The sequence below is a fragment of the Elgaria multicarinata genome, chromosome 8 (genome assembly GCF_023053635.1).
Source record: "Elgaria multicarinata webbii isolate HBS135686 ecotype San Diego chromosome 8, rElgMul1.1.pri, whole genome shotgun sequence".
Classification (NCBI taxonomy): Eukaryota; Metazoa; Chordata; class Lepidosauria; order Squamata; family Anguidae; genus Elgaria; species Elgaria multicarinata.
The window spans coordinates 77,581,321-77,595,011 of NC_086178.1; the positions used below are offsets into that span (position 1 = coordinate 77,581,321).

At 39.5% G+C, this 13,691-nt stretch overlaps 1 protein-coding gene across 6 annotated transcripts in view; it reads left to right on the top strand.

Annotated features, from left to right (window-relative positions):
• Nucleotides 1–13,472, top strand: part of MGMT (O-6-methylguanine-DNA methyltransferase) — a 226,452-nt gene extending 212,980 nt beyond the window's left edge. For all 6 annotated transcript variants that reach the window (XM_063132818.1, XM_063132822.1, XM_063132817.1 and 3 more), the window contains one exon: nucleotides 12,018–13,472. In XM_063132818.1, the coding sequence (XP_062988888.1) occupies nucleotides 12,018–12,149 (132 nt within the window). In that variant the 3' untranslated portion in view covers nucleotides 12,150–13,472. The remainder of the gene's footprint in view (nucleotides 1–12,017) is intronic.
• The last annotated feature ends 219 nt before the right edge of the window (nucleotides 13,473–13,691 follow it).

A 13,691-nucleotide genomic window follows, 5' to 3' on the forward strand; every position in this document is an offset into this window, starting at 1 on the left:
AGAAAATATTCAGCTGGTACCACAATCAGAGGGATTCCGTTATTGATTGAAAGGCCCCTTCATGTTATTTTTGTTGGAGACAAATCTATGGGTTTGGAAGTTTTATAGCATTTGAGAAAGAGGCACTGTAAGTGATGGATTCATGTATTGGATGAATTAGATTTCCCAGCATGAAAATTTCAATGGAGCTGTAGTAATATGAGCTGCTGAGTTATTGATAAAAATTGCATTAAATGCAACTGAAGCTTTAAAGCAGAAGTCACAGACAGTGTTTCTCCTCCAAAATATCCTCAGGGCTCTAATAAATTTTTAGTGCATTTAATTATTTTTAGTTGGCTAAATATTGCCACCACAATTAAACCAAAATGAGGTGGAGATCAATATTGTTAAATTGCAAGCATGGTATAGTACTTGTGCTTTTTTTCTCACTATGGCATAGAACAACCTTTCCCTGAAGTGTTGGACTAAAAATCCCAGCATTCTTAAGCCAGCATAGCAGCTGTGAGCTACCCTTGGAACTGTAGTCCAACACCAGGTTGCAGAAGGCTGGTACAGAAGCATGCATTCATAGAGTAGCATCCAATGGCTGGCACAAGACCCCTGTTCCTCATTTGGGGCAATTCTCCTCTCCCATTGCAGCCCCAGATGACAAAGCCCCCACTGCTCAGGACTCCCCAAACATCTGAAGTTGATTTTCAGAGGATTCCAGTGCACCACTGGGGGGAGGAAGGAGATAACGATTGATTGTGTGAGTTGCCTTCCTATCACGCAACAATTTGATACAACCCTAAGAGCAAACCCTATGTTTACACTTAGGCTTTTTGCCTAAGAGTAAACATATATCAAGCAGCTTTTAAATATGGTATGACAAAAATCATAGCTGTCCTTCAACTAGAAGCAGAAACTTACTTCATATCTTGAATCTGTGACTTTCTTACACTGCTTCCTGTATTTTATCACTCATTTACTTTCTAAAATCTGAATTCTTGATTCCAAGATTTGTACTCAGACCTGCATTCCGCACACTCCCTATAAGGAAAATCTTGTAGTTGAGCCTCAAGAATTTCAGTGTTTTCAACTGAGTTGGAAGTCTGGAATCAAAGGTGGGGGCGGGGGTGAGGTGTTCTGTAACTCCATTGTCATGGTTAGATCCTTTCCTGGTGAAATTTAGATTGATGGTGGCTTTCCCCTCTGTGGGAGTAGTGGGCCCATTACACTGGTCTGTCCCCGGAGTCCTATGGATTCCTGAATATTCTGGAGGGTTTTCTGGTTGACATTGCCAGCGCCCTATCAGAGCCCTGGTCTCACTGGAATACTGAGGTGGCCCTGGCTATGTCTTTTCTGGCAAGGTAGAGCCCAGCCAACTCCCTAATTTACCAAAGAGCTAGGACCAATGAAACAAGCAGGATGATGACTAGAATGCAGATGGCATAGCTAGTAGGACTAGACACAAGTAAAAGCAGATGATCTGCTTTTGTGGTGGTGAAGGCGACAAAGTAATTGTGCCTATTTATTTATTTATTTTATTACATTTATATACTGCCCCATAGCCGAAGCTCTCTGGGTGGTTTACAATTTCATTCTGAGATAGCAAAGGGTTTTTTGAGTGATAAAAGGGTTATTACATCTGGACTCTGATACTGGAAGGTGATACTGGAACTAACAAGGTCTGCTGTTGAGGATGATGTTGCTCATATTCACTCTGGCCTTAATGTTGTTATTGATAAAGTTCCTACGGAGGTGTCTAGTGCACCATCTGTTTTAGAGCATCGGTTCTATGGGTCAGTTTCAATAGAATTGGTTCATGGGTACGTTACTTTTCTTTTAGTCTCACCAATTTGTGAGGGTATTTTGTGAACTGGCAAGCCCCCATGCCAGCCATTTTGTGAATGGGCTAAACCCCCTTGGCAGCCATTTTGTGAGAGCACCCTTGATACTTTTTTTAAAACTGCAAATGTGCCCACCAGCTGAAAAAGGTTGGAGACTCCTTGGTGGAGACTAATTAAGTCAATTCCAAAGGAGCCACATTGGTTGCCTATTTGCTACTGAGACCAATTCAAAGTGCTTGTACTTATAGGGTGACCATATGAAAAGGAGGACAGGGCTCCTGTATCTTTAACAGTTGTATTGAAAAGGGAATTTCAGCAGGTGTCATTTGTATATATGGAGAACCTGGTGAAATTCCCTCTTCATCACACTAGTTAAAACTGCAGGTGCCCTGCCTTCTTTTAAATCTGGTCACTCTAGTATAGCTCCTGCAGCTTTAACTGTTGTGATGAAGAGGGAATTTCACTAGGTTCTCCTTATATACAAATGACATCTGCTGAAATTTCCTTTTCTTATACAACTGTTAAAGATACAGGAGCCCTGTCCTCCTTTTTGTATGGTCACCCTAATACTTACCTTAAAAGCCTTAAATGGCTTGGAGCCAAAAAAAAACCACCTGAAAGAGCTCCTCCCAGATCCAACTATCTGTGCATTAATTTCATGAGAGAAGGTCCTGCACAGTATTTATTCCTCCAAGAGAAAGGTAGTTATCATTTACAAAAGGGAGGGTCTTCTCTGTAGTGACACCCCAACTTTCAAATGCCCTCCCACAGGAGGTACACCTGCTGCCATTGCTGTATTCTTTTTGGCACCAAGTTAAAACTTCTATATTTGCACACACATTTAAAAACATTCAAATTATATTTTTAGTTTGCATTTTTAAACTGATAGAAAGTGTTATGCTTCTCTCTTTAGAATTTAACTTGCGTTGTTGTATTGGATGGTTGATTTTTTTTATGTACACATCCTGAAATTTTCTTTGTTAATGAAGGTATGGTATATAAATTTAAAATAAATGAAATAATTAAAAGAGCAATCCTACGGCTCTTCGGCAGTGTCTGGAGGGCCATAGGATTGTTCAGGTTTTTTTGGCTCTGAGGTCGGAAACAAGGTTTAATCTCATAGCCAGTGCAGAGAGAACTGCGCCAGCTACCTCTCTGTGCTTGGAAAATGGAACACGGAGACAGGAAAAGGGGGTGTTTCCAGGAGCAGGGAGGGGAGGAGACTGGGACAGCTGCAGTACACTGTTTCCTGTGGCAGTCCCAACCTCCTTACCTCCCCCTCCAAGGCGCCACTGTTAGATGGGCAAAATTGCCATCTAGCAGAAATGCAGGGGAGCTGGAGTGCAACAGCGAAGATCATCTCTACTGTCCTCCCGCCCTGTGCTGGATATTCAGCAGCCTTCGAGTTCAGAGGTTGCCAACTATCCACATAGGATTGTGCCCTAATTTAAATAAATAACAGGGCTATCCTATGCATGCCTGCTCAAAATTGAGCCCCATTGGGTTCATTTGGGGTTTCTCTCAGGTGAGCAACCATAGGAATGTAGTTTAAATGAATAAAACTCATGATTTCGCCAAAGAAATATTGGGCTTGAAATGTGAGTTTACCCAGCTCGCAACATGTGGATGTATTTGGAAGTGAATTCCCCATTTTCTTTGAAATTTCTCTTTGCTCGTAATGTAAATGAGAATATTGCAGGTTTATGTGCTTATTTTGTGCCTTCATGGTCTGTGTTTCTCAAAATGAAGCTACATTCAAAAAGTCAGCTGTTGTTTCGGCAGTTTGCATGTGTTTTCATACTGCTGAAAATAACTTACATTTTTTTAATGGCATGCAATTTACAGGATAGTGCCCTGCCTTTTGAGGCCTGACTTGAGCAGTCAATTTGATCAGGAATTTCCAGGTTAGAAAAACACAAATGCCCCAAGATTAGGTATGCATCATGTAAATGTGTTCTTGACAGGAGTTCAACTGTTGGGAAAACAAAAAATGCAAGAGATCAACGGTTTGGGATGGGTGTGAGTAGAACCCTTGCCTCATGAATAACAAACGAACCAATTTAAACATTCACCAAACTAATTCATTTAAAAACCAATCGTCAAGGTGCATGACATTGTTATGTGTTACATACATGAAAGGAATGAGCATCACAGTGAGCCAGGCAGTCGGCTTCCTTCCCCCACAATATAATTCCCAAATTTGCTTGTGCAACATAAAATACCACAAGCTCCAGAGCTTCTTTACACAAGCGATTTATAGCAGACTCATGACTGGCCAGTTATGGATGTTCTCAGGTCATTTTGATGATGCTGTGTTTCTTCTGCACATCTTCCGCTCGTCTTCCATTCCTTCCACCATTTTTTCCGTTACAAAATAATATGCAGTAAACACAGGTTTTCTAGGCTACAGCAGTATTTATCACTATTTCCTGTCGTGTGCAGGAGACATTTAGCTATAAAACACCCACTAAAAGGTGTTGTCCCATCACTGCTTTCTTCCCCTTTCTTTCCCGTGTGATTTGGCTTGTCCCTATTGTGGAAGAGAGGCAGGAAGCAAGAGCGATGGTAAGGAAGCGTGATTCCCACCCACCTCTCCGTCTGAAAACCCTCATTCTTTTTAGAGGTGTTCTCAGATTACCTTTATAGTTTACAATTAAATTACAATTCGAAATGAAAGGAGTTAATTCATCACTGCTCAAAACTTCTCTTTTTTCAACTTTAACAATTTAGGGTGCAATCCTATGCAAGTTTAGACAGAAAAACATCCTGTATGAGAAAAATCTAACTCTGCCATGTTGCAAGGCCTATGAATGTAGCAGCGCAGTCTGTGAAGCTATAGAAGAAACTAATTTTTCTGGCACTTGCCAGAATTCTGTCCTTGCAGTTTGACACCCTTGGCGTAAGCTTTCATGGGCCTGGAGTCCAATCTACAGAGTAGTTTAATTTTTATTTATTTTTAATGCTTTTTAAACTTTGTATATTTGTTTTTAATGTTTACTGTTTTTAACTTTTGTAAACCGCCCAGAGAACTTCAGCTATGGGGTGGTGTATAAATGTAATAAACAAACAAAATACTAATTACGTAGTAATCCATTATATATTGTTTTGGTTAAATTTTTTGTTGGAAATATAGGGAATTCTTTACAAGTCTAATTTTATGGACTTAGAGTTGCTAAATATGTTTTACATTATAAATATAACATTGGTACTTATTGAATTATATATATAAACTTGCTATGACTTTGCCACTTTTATAACTATATCTCCTGCAGAAAGGTCCTATATAAAGACAAACTTTGCAACTCATATAGCATAGCCTGTGCATGATGTCCGTTAACCTATTTCTCATTTCTTAACCCACAATTTCCCCTCATTTTACTGTATAAGTTTCTTTTTAAAAATTAATTTTCACTGTAAAAATCAAGAAGAACAATGTTTTCTGGAAGAGCTGGAGTCAGCTGAAAAGCTTGTACTGCAGTCTTCCAAAAGGCAGAATTTGGCAATACAAGAGGAAACTCATTTAGGGCTGCCCAGTGAGAGTCGTTAACAAATCCACTAATAAGTTATGGGGATTGTAGGCACATTTACTCTGTTACTTGATTTAAAAAGTAGTTATCATGAGAACCAGGCTGTTTTTGTGCTGACTTTGATATAATACACCTGTTAAACCTTCTGATACTGGGATTGAGAATTTTTATATTTGGTGTACTAAATATGTGCAAAGGAACATGGTGGTTGTGTAGCAAAGCACTGTTCTCTTCCGCTAATGTTCTTATTAAATTTATTTGGAAGGGGAAATTCCTGATTTTAATGCAATTGGTCTCCTCTTAAGTTCGGATCAACATTTGTTATGCTGGTGGGAAAACATTTGGCCAAATAATGAAACCTTTTCCTGGCCTGGATTCATTAACTACAACAAGGGAAGGGTCAATTTTACAGCGATCATGGCTTACTTGGTGGCTTATTTACTTAACTCCACCACTTCTTCATGGCCAAATTCTACGTCATGGCAACAGACTGATGTCCTTAAAAATGTGAATGTCATTTAAAGTATGCGATGGATGCATAGGTTGGGACCTACATGGCTTGGAACCGCAATACCTGATGGAACGCCTCTCCTGACATGAACCTACTGGTACACTGCGCTCAACATCTAAGGTCCTCCTCCGAGTGCCTACTCCGAGGGAAGCTCAGAAGATGGCAACAAAAGAGAGGGCCTTTTTGGTGATGGCCCCCCGACTGTGGAATGATCTCCCTGATGAGGCTCGCCTGGCGCCAACACTGTTATCTTTCAGGCGCCAGGTCAAGACTTTTCTCTTCTCCCAGGCAACAGCATTTAACAACGCTAAGTTTGTTTTCTAACGGACCCCAGAACTGTTGTTTTTAAATGGATACTGTTGTTTTTATGTACCTGGTGGTTTTTAAATGTTTACTGTTTTAACTTTTGTGAACCGCCCAAAGAGCTTCGGCTGTGGGGCGGTATATAAATGTAATAAATAAATAGGTTGAAGAGGTTTTGACTCCTTTCAGTGCATCCTCTCTAGCAGTTTTTCTCCTAGCTGAGTTTGCTTCCCATATCAGAGACTTGCTAGGGAGCAGGGTGGGGGATTACCTAGGGACTGGATAGACTGTGGGTGGGGAGGCGGCTGGGAAAGAATTTAGCAGCCCTTTTAGCAACCCCTTTTGAGTTAAAATCACATCCTCATCACACACCCGCTTTCACATGTGATTGTGGCAGACCTGTTTAAAGCCATGGGTTTGTCACCATCACGGGTAGTTTGGCCTTCAAACGGGGGGGGGGGATGACATACTAAGAAGAAAACGTTTGCTACCAGTCCTCTTAGAATTCCCTGTACTTAGCCATTCATTTCATGCTAGTCTACAAGCTGTCATCTAATATGATGGAATTGAGGCCCTTGCCTAAAATGCTGAAGGTACATTTTGGCTCCCCATCTGTAAAGACTTCATAACCCAAAATTTGCACAGAAAAAAAAATGCAACCCGGTAATAAGGGATGCAAAAAGAAAAAGTATTTTGAGGTGCAAATCACCAATCAGTTTAGCAATTAAAAAAATCTTTTAATATATTAACGTAGAAAACTAGCTACTCAGGCACTTAACCACTGGATGACAACAGAATTAAATGATTGCAGAGAAGCATGCTTTTTCGTGTGTAACGCCCTTGGATGGGAGAAAGAGAATGCACTTCATTCTTTAGAGAATTATGAAAATTATTCTTTCTTCCTTGTGTCCACATTCAGTATTTGCTTAAGGAGATTTGCTTAAGTCTCTAACTGCTTCTTAGTAGAACTCTTAAGCGTAGTGTTGTGCTGATAGTAATACTAGTGGGGCCAAATGATGAACCACACATTACATCTAAAATTACTGCACTTTGGATTTTAACATGGGATCTGTAAAGTCATTTGTTTAGCTCATCATTAAAAACATTTAACTTGGGGCATCAGCAATGCTATTTGATATAACAGAGTCCAAGTGATGTAGTGAGGTATATATTCCTCCTCACAGATGTAATATGTTTCCCTACTCAGTATGCTTTGTAAACAGCTTTGGGATTTGTTTCAAATGAGAAGCAATATATAAATATTGTTAATAATAAATTAATAAATAAAGAGCACAGGGCAATAAAGGAGTTTGGTGAAGAATAGCAACAATGGTGGTTAGGATAGCCTTAATTTTTAGCTGGCTCTACTCAGTAGATGAATCTGCACCAGAAATGGATTTTCATAAGGGATTCAAATCTGGACAGGGCAGATGACAGGCATTGTGATAAACATAAATTCCATAAATAGTCACATGAATGGAGGAATGAGAGAAGGGAACAAAGAGCTTATTGGCAGACGAGTTAACATAGGCCATTCAAAGTGAGATGTGAGCAAAAATGGGTCAAGAAATCAAGTTAGGGTTGATCAGAAAACCATAGACATGTAAGAACTATGAACTTGAGGCTCATGCAAAATTCCAAAGGAGGCCCTGCAGATTTTTAAAAGAATGACTAGATAACTACAGAACTCTCAACTGACTAGAGAGAAAATAAGACACCTGCCACATCACACTACATGGTCCATCATGTCCAATATTCTCTTCCTGCTGTGGCCAAAGGCTTCAGTAAGCAGGGCCTTAAAAGACAATCGTCTTCTCACAGTGCATGTTTTAGAGAGAGAAAAGTCCTACAACTCCCATCATTCCCCAGCCACCCATGGATTGCGCCCCAGGTGGTACACTGTTTGTGAACACAGTGGCTGTATTTAGCGCCCATAGTTCATACCCTCTAGTAGCCCTATCCTTCATGAATTTGTCTACCCTGTTTTTTAGCCATCTACACTACTTATGGCCATAAATTACACAAATTCCGTGAAGTAGTCTTTGAAGGGGAAAATCTATACAATTGGTGGAGTGGTTGGCCACAGTTCTCCGTTATTTCACTTCTGCAACATTTTAAACTATAAATGTGTTCTGGTATCACAGGAATGAAGGGAACAATGGCACCCAAGCTTTACCTTGCATCGCATGTAAAGGTACTTGAAAGAAACATGGTACAGCCTTGCACTGAGGTTTAGAGAGCACTGTCCAAAGCTGAAAGGATCATGGCTAAGAGTTATTGATTACCTTATTTGCTTTTTAAACCATCTAAGCACCAAACTACATGTAGCTGTCAACCACATCTTTAATGATTAAAGCAAGTGGATCGTTACCCCAGAACGGGATTGCAGCAGGGGAAAGGGTTAAAGCCCCACCCACCTCACCACCGTCCACACTAGGGTTCTGATTCAGATAAGAACCCTGCACTCATTCTATACTAGAACAGAAAAATAAGTTACATGTGCTTTTCTCAGCAAGTGTTCACAATCTCATCTTGAGGTGGGGTATTCCAAGTTGTTTGTGCATTGTGTGAAGTACTTTCTTTTCTCTGTCCTGGATTCTACTGCCATTCAATTTCATTGGGTGCCCCCAAGTTCTAATACTACAGATATGGATGAGAATGGGGGGAGGGGAGGGAATCCTGTATCCACTTTGTCCACACGACACATAATTTTATAAACCTCTGTCATGTTCTCCCACCCTGGCCACCTTTTTTAAAAAAATTATAAAGCCCCAAACTCTACAGCTTTTCCGCAAACGGATGAGACTCCAAATCCTTCATAACTTTTGTTGCTATTTTCTTTGCTTTTTCCATCTGTACAGTATATTTTTTGAGTTGGGATAACTAGAAATGTACAGCGTATACTAAATGCAGCCACATAAGAGAATTTTATAAGGGCATTACTATACTATTTTCTTTGTCTTGATCCATTGCTGTATAATCTCTAACATGAAATTTGCCTTTTTAATAGCTGCCCTGCAGTATCTACCATAACCCAAGATGCCCTTCCTGGTTAGACACCACTGGTTCGGATGCGGTAAGAGATCTGACATTGAACATCGTTTGCTGTTTTGTTGCCCATGCATCCAGTTTGGAGAGATGCTTTGGGGTTCTTCTCAGTCTACTTGGATTTTCACCATTTTGAATGAGTTGGTGTTATCTATCAACTTGGCTAGCTTACTGCTGTCACCTAACTCTACATCATTTATTTATTTATTTATTTATTTATTTAATTACATTTATATACCGCCCCACAGCCGAAGCTCTCTGGGCGGTTTACAACATTTAAAAATAGTAAACATTAAAAGTATACAATTTAAAAAACAACAACACACACACACACATAAAAAACAGTATAAAAACAACAGTATCCATTTAAAAACAACAATTGTGGGGTCCATTAAAAACAAACTTAACGTTGTTAAATGCTGTTAAAATGCTGTTAAAAATGCCTGGGAGAAGAGAAAAGTCTTGACCTGGCGCCGAAAAGATAACAATGTTGGCGCCAGGCGAGCCTCATCGGGGAGATCATTCCACAGTCGGGGGGCCACCATGAACAAGTTCAATACCGATCTTTGGAAGACCTTCTGCTCACTTCTTCCAGCGAACCACCTGTTTACTCCAAGTCTCTGCTTCCATTTTCCCAAACAGTTACTGCTCTACAAGAAGACTGCTGAGTTACTCACAAATCTTTTGTAAAGGACTTCATCAAAAGCTTTTTGGAAGTCCAAGTATCTATTGTCCACCACATTATCCTTTTCCACATGCTTGTTAACACCCTTAAAGAACTTCCAAATGCTGGTGAGGCAGAGCTTAGCAATGCCAATTCTTTCTCGGGAAAGCTTGTTCTGTTCCATATGTAATTCTATTTCTAATAATGCTTTCCACCAATTTACCAAAAATAGACTTTAGGCTAACTGGCTGTAATTTCCTAGATCCCTCCAGATCCCTTTTGAAAAATCTTAGTTATGTTGGCTACTTTCCAGTCCACTGATAGGATGGTTTTAGTGACAAGCTGCATATTTTTGTCAAGAAATTGGCAATTTCACATTTGAGGTGTTTTTTTAAGAACTCTTGGATGTATGCAATCTAGACTTGGTGACTTGTTAATTTTTAATTTGTCAATTAACCTTAGAACATAATCTCTTTTCTGATCTATTTGACTTAGCTCTTTAGATGCCATCCCTAGGGGAAAAAACCCAGTTCAGATGCAGATACCTTCAACATCTTCCTCAGTGAAGACTAGTATGAAGTGTAGTCCATCTAGGGATAGAACATGAGGATGGGCAAAGAGGGAGAGCAGAAGTCAGGACAACTGATAATCAAGTTATGGACAAGGTGTTTGGAGCAGCAGATCCTGGAGATGATACAAAGGGGGGGAAGATTCAGAACTTGGCAATGGCCAAAGCTGTGAGGAAGGGAGAAGAAAGAAAAGGAAGAATGGAGAAGGACAATTGCATGCCTGACAGACATAGATAAAAGAGAGATATACTAGCAATGGTAACTAAGGACTAGGGGAGAGACAGAGGTTGAAATAAAAAAAGGAGCTCTATGCCATATTAAGTAACGTAGGATGATACCTTATACTAAGTCAGACTTTTGGTCCATCTAGCCCAGTATTCTTGACACTGACTGGCAGCAGCTCTTCATGGGTTTAGGCAGGATTTTTTTTCTAGCCCTGCCTGGAGATTATGGGGGCTGAACCTTCTGCATGCAAAGCATGTGCTCTTCCACTGAACTATGGCCCTTCCCTCTAATCTTCAGTTAGAGGAGATAGTGAGGCACCTCAGGAGATAAAATAAGAGAGAGACATACAGAATTGTAATTTAATAGAAAGCGTTATTGGAGGATATTGGAAAAGTAAGCAGGGCAAGGGCAGAATCTTGTGCAACCCTTACATGGGGTAGAAAAGGAAGAACTATCAAAAAGACAGAGCAGAAGTGTGTAGAGAGATGAAGAGGAGAACCAAATGAATACAGAACTCTGAAATCCAAGAGGTAAGGAGGTTGAGTAGCACTTAAATAACCAATAGGGTCCAAGATGGTGGCCAGTAAAGGAGAAGAGCCCTTACATTTAAACATGGAAGTTGTTTAGCACAAGAGTTACTAGGTGGGTGGTATTCTAGGGTTAAAAAGAAATTGTTTACAGGTAGCTAATAAGGTAGATTTCTCAGAAATGAAAGGTGGGCCACAATTTAACATCCAGTCTAGAGCTCTTTAGGTAGTCCATATTCCTATATGGTTAGGAGTTATTGGACACAAGGGGAAACTATTGAATAACTAGCCTCCATTGAAGTGAATGGTGAAGCCTCAAAACATGCAGGATCACCCTCATGTGCAAGAAATCACAGGATTGGGCTCTATTGACTGTTTCCTCTTCTCTGCCTGCATGAAAAGTAAGTGTGTGTGTGTGTGTGTGTGTGTGTGTGTGTGTGTGTGTATTACAGGGAAACATGGGAGTGTTTCCCTGTGTTAAGGATGAAGAGTACATACAGCATTCCACAATGTTAAGGCCGTAATTGGGGGTGGGTCATTCTGACGTTCATAAAATGTAAAATGTTTCACCAATCTTTTTGAAAATGAGATCTGCATATATATGCATGCATTGCATTCTTTCCATAAATGCTTCTCTCTGTTTGCTCCATTCAGAAGTCTAGCCTCCCTGACCCCCAAGTGGGCACTGCTAGATAGGAGTTATGCTAATAAGAGTATGATAATAGTTGACCACAGGAAGGGCTTTTTTCCAAATGGATAGGGGAAAAGATTTCAGAATCCTTATTTTCCTTTCTCTATTGCAACTGTTTTTCAGGTCCCGATTATAATACCATGCCACAGAGTGATTTGCAGCAGTGGACAGACTGGCAACTACACGGGAGGAAGTCATCTGAAAGAGTGGCTTTTGTCACATGAGAAGCTTCAGAAGGAAAAGTTAGCATATTGATGCAGTTCAGGCACAGCTGTTATACAGCCAAAACACATAACCAAAGATACTTGGCTTATAACAAGCTTTCCGAACACACAGTAGAATTCAGGAAAATGGTAAATATTTGAGTGACATATAAATATAATACAACATCCGAAGCGAAATGTGTGGTGGCACTACTATATTAAAAAAGCTGAATGTGTCCTAGGGGATACAGCTTGTATGCCCTTTCTTGTTTTTACATTTTACAGCAGAATGAGTACAGCGGACTGTGCCTGTGTTGTGCATGTATTTTGTTCCCATCTCCAGTACTGTTTTGTTCTATTTTTAATGTCCATTAAAGCAAGGATAAGGGGGTGGGAGGGGCATGGCAAATGTTAGATGCAACTGCCCCTCTAAGGAAGCATCTGGCTCGCAGAGGGGACAGCCGGGAATCCGCAGCCTTTGCGTGTATTCGGAGAGCAAAATTAAATGCATAAGCTTCAACACACACCTCCCCCTGTTCCTGCCTGGATTTGTATTTGTCCAGATTGAAAAGCTTGTACCTCTGCCAGGCTTGGTGCCCAAGATTCTCCTGTTTTCTTTGATGTTTGAACTGCTGAAATGATGTTTTACGTAAACAGTTGTTAATGAAACACACTGAAAATCCATTCAAAAGGAAGCAGCTATTGAATTGCCTATTCACAGCTTTTCTTTTCAGATCGTTGTAGATGGCTTAGAAGATAGGAATAAAAATATTTTGTCTCCATTAGCATTGCTCAATGTAGGCAGAAAAATAGATGCTGATAAAGTAGTTTAATGTCAAAACAAATATTTTTATAGAATTATACAGCTGAGCTACAGACACCTTTTGCCAGAATTTAGAAGTCGAATACTTTCTATTTTTTATCTTTCTGATCAGCAGCGCTTATGGCTTTTGCTTAGCATTTGCTTTATTTAGTTTTCACATTTACACATATGTTATACAATACTCTGGATTATAAGAAGCAAAAGCTATGCATTATATTAAACATATAACACGATCCAGAAAAAATATAGTCAGCCAAAGGATATTGAAGCTAAAATTTCTAGTTATTTTAAAGAAGTCAGTGAAAGTAAAATATTACAAAGCACCAGAAACTGAATTTTTCAGTAAGGGAATCATAAATTGAAACATAGAAATACTGATTTTGTTTTTATCATGTTATTGTACATGTTGCTTTAGAAAGCTCACTGGTAACAAAAATGATTGTGATGTTGTTCCATTAATATAGTGTTACTCAGATATTAGAATTACTTTATTAAAACTTGTTCTGCATGTACAAGGTGTCTATGTGAATAAATAAAATACAGTATATGATATATTGAGAAAATAAACTATACCCTACTGTACAATATAAGACTGTATTTTATCAAGGGTTTCTGGTGACAATATAAACCATGAAAGCAAGGCTCAAGTGGTTTGTACATGTCAGCAAATGCCCAAGATAAAAATATAGCCTTATAATATGTACAGTTTGAGTGTATTCTGTTTTGTTTTTATAATATGTGGGTACCAACCAAAGAAAATCACAAAAGCGT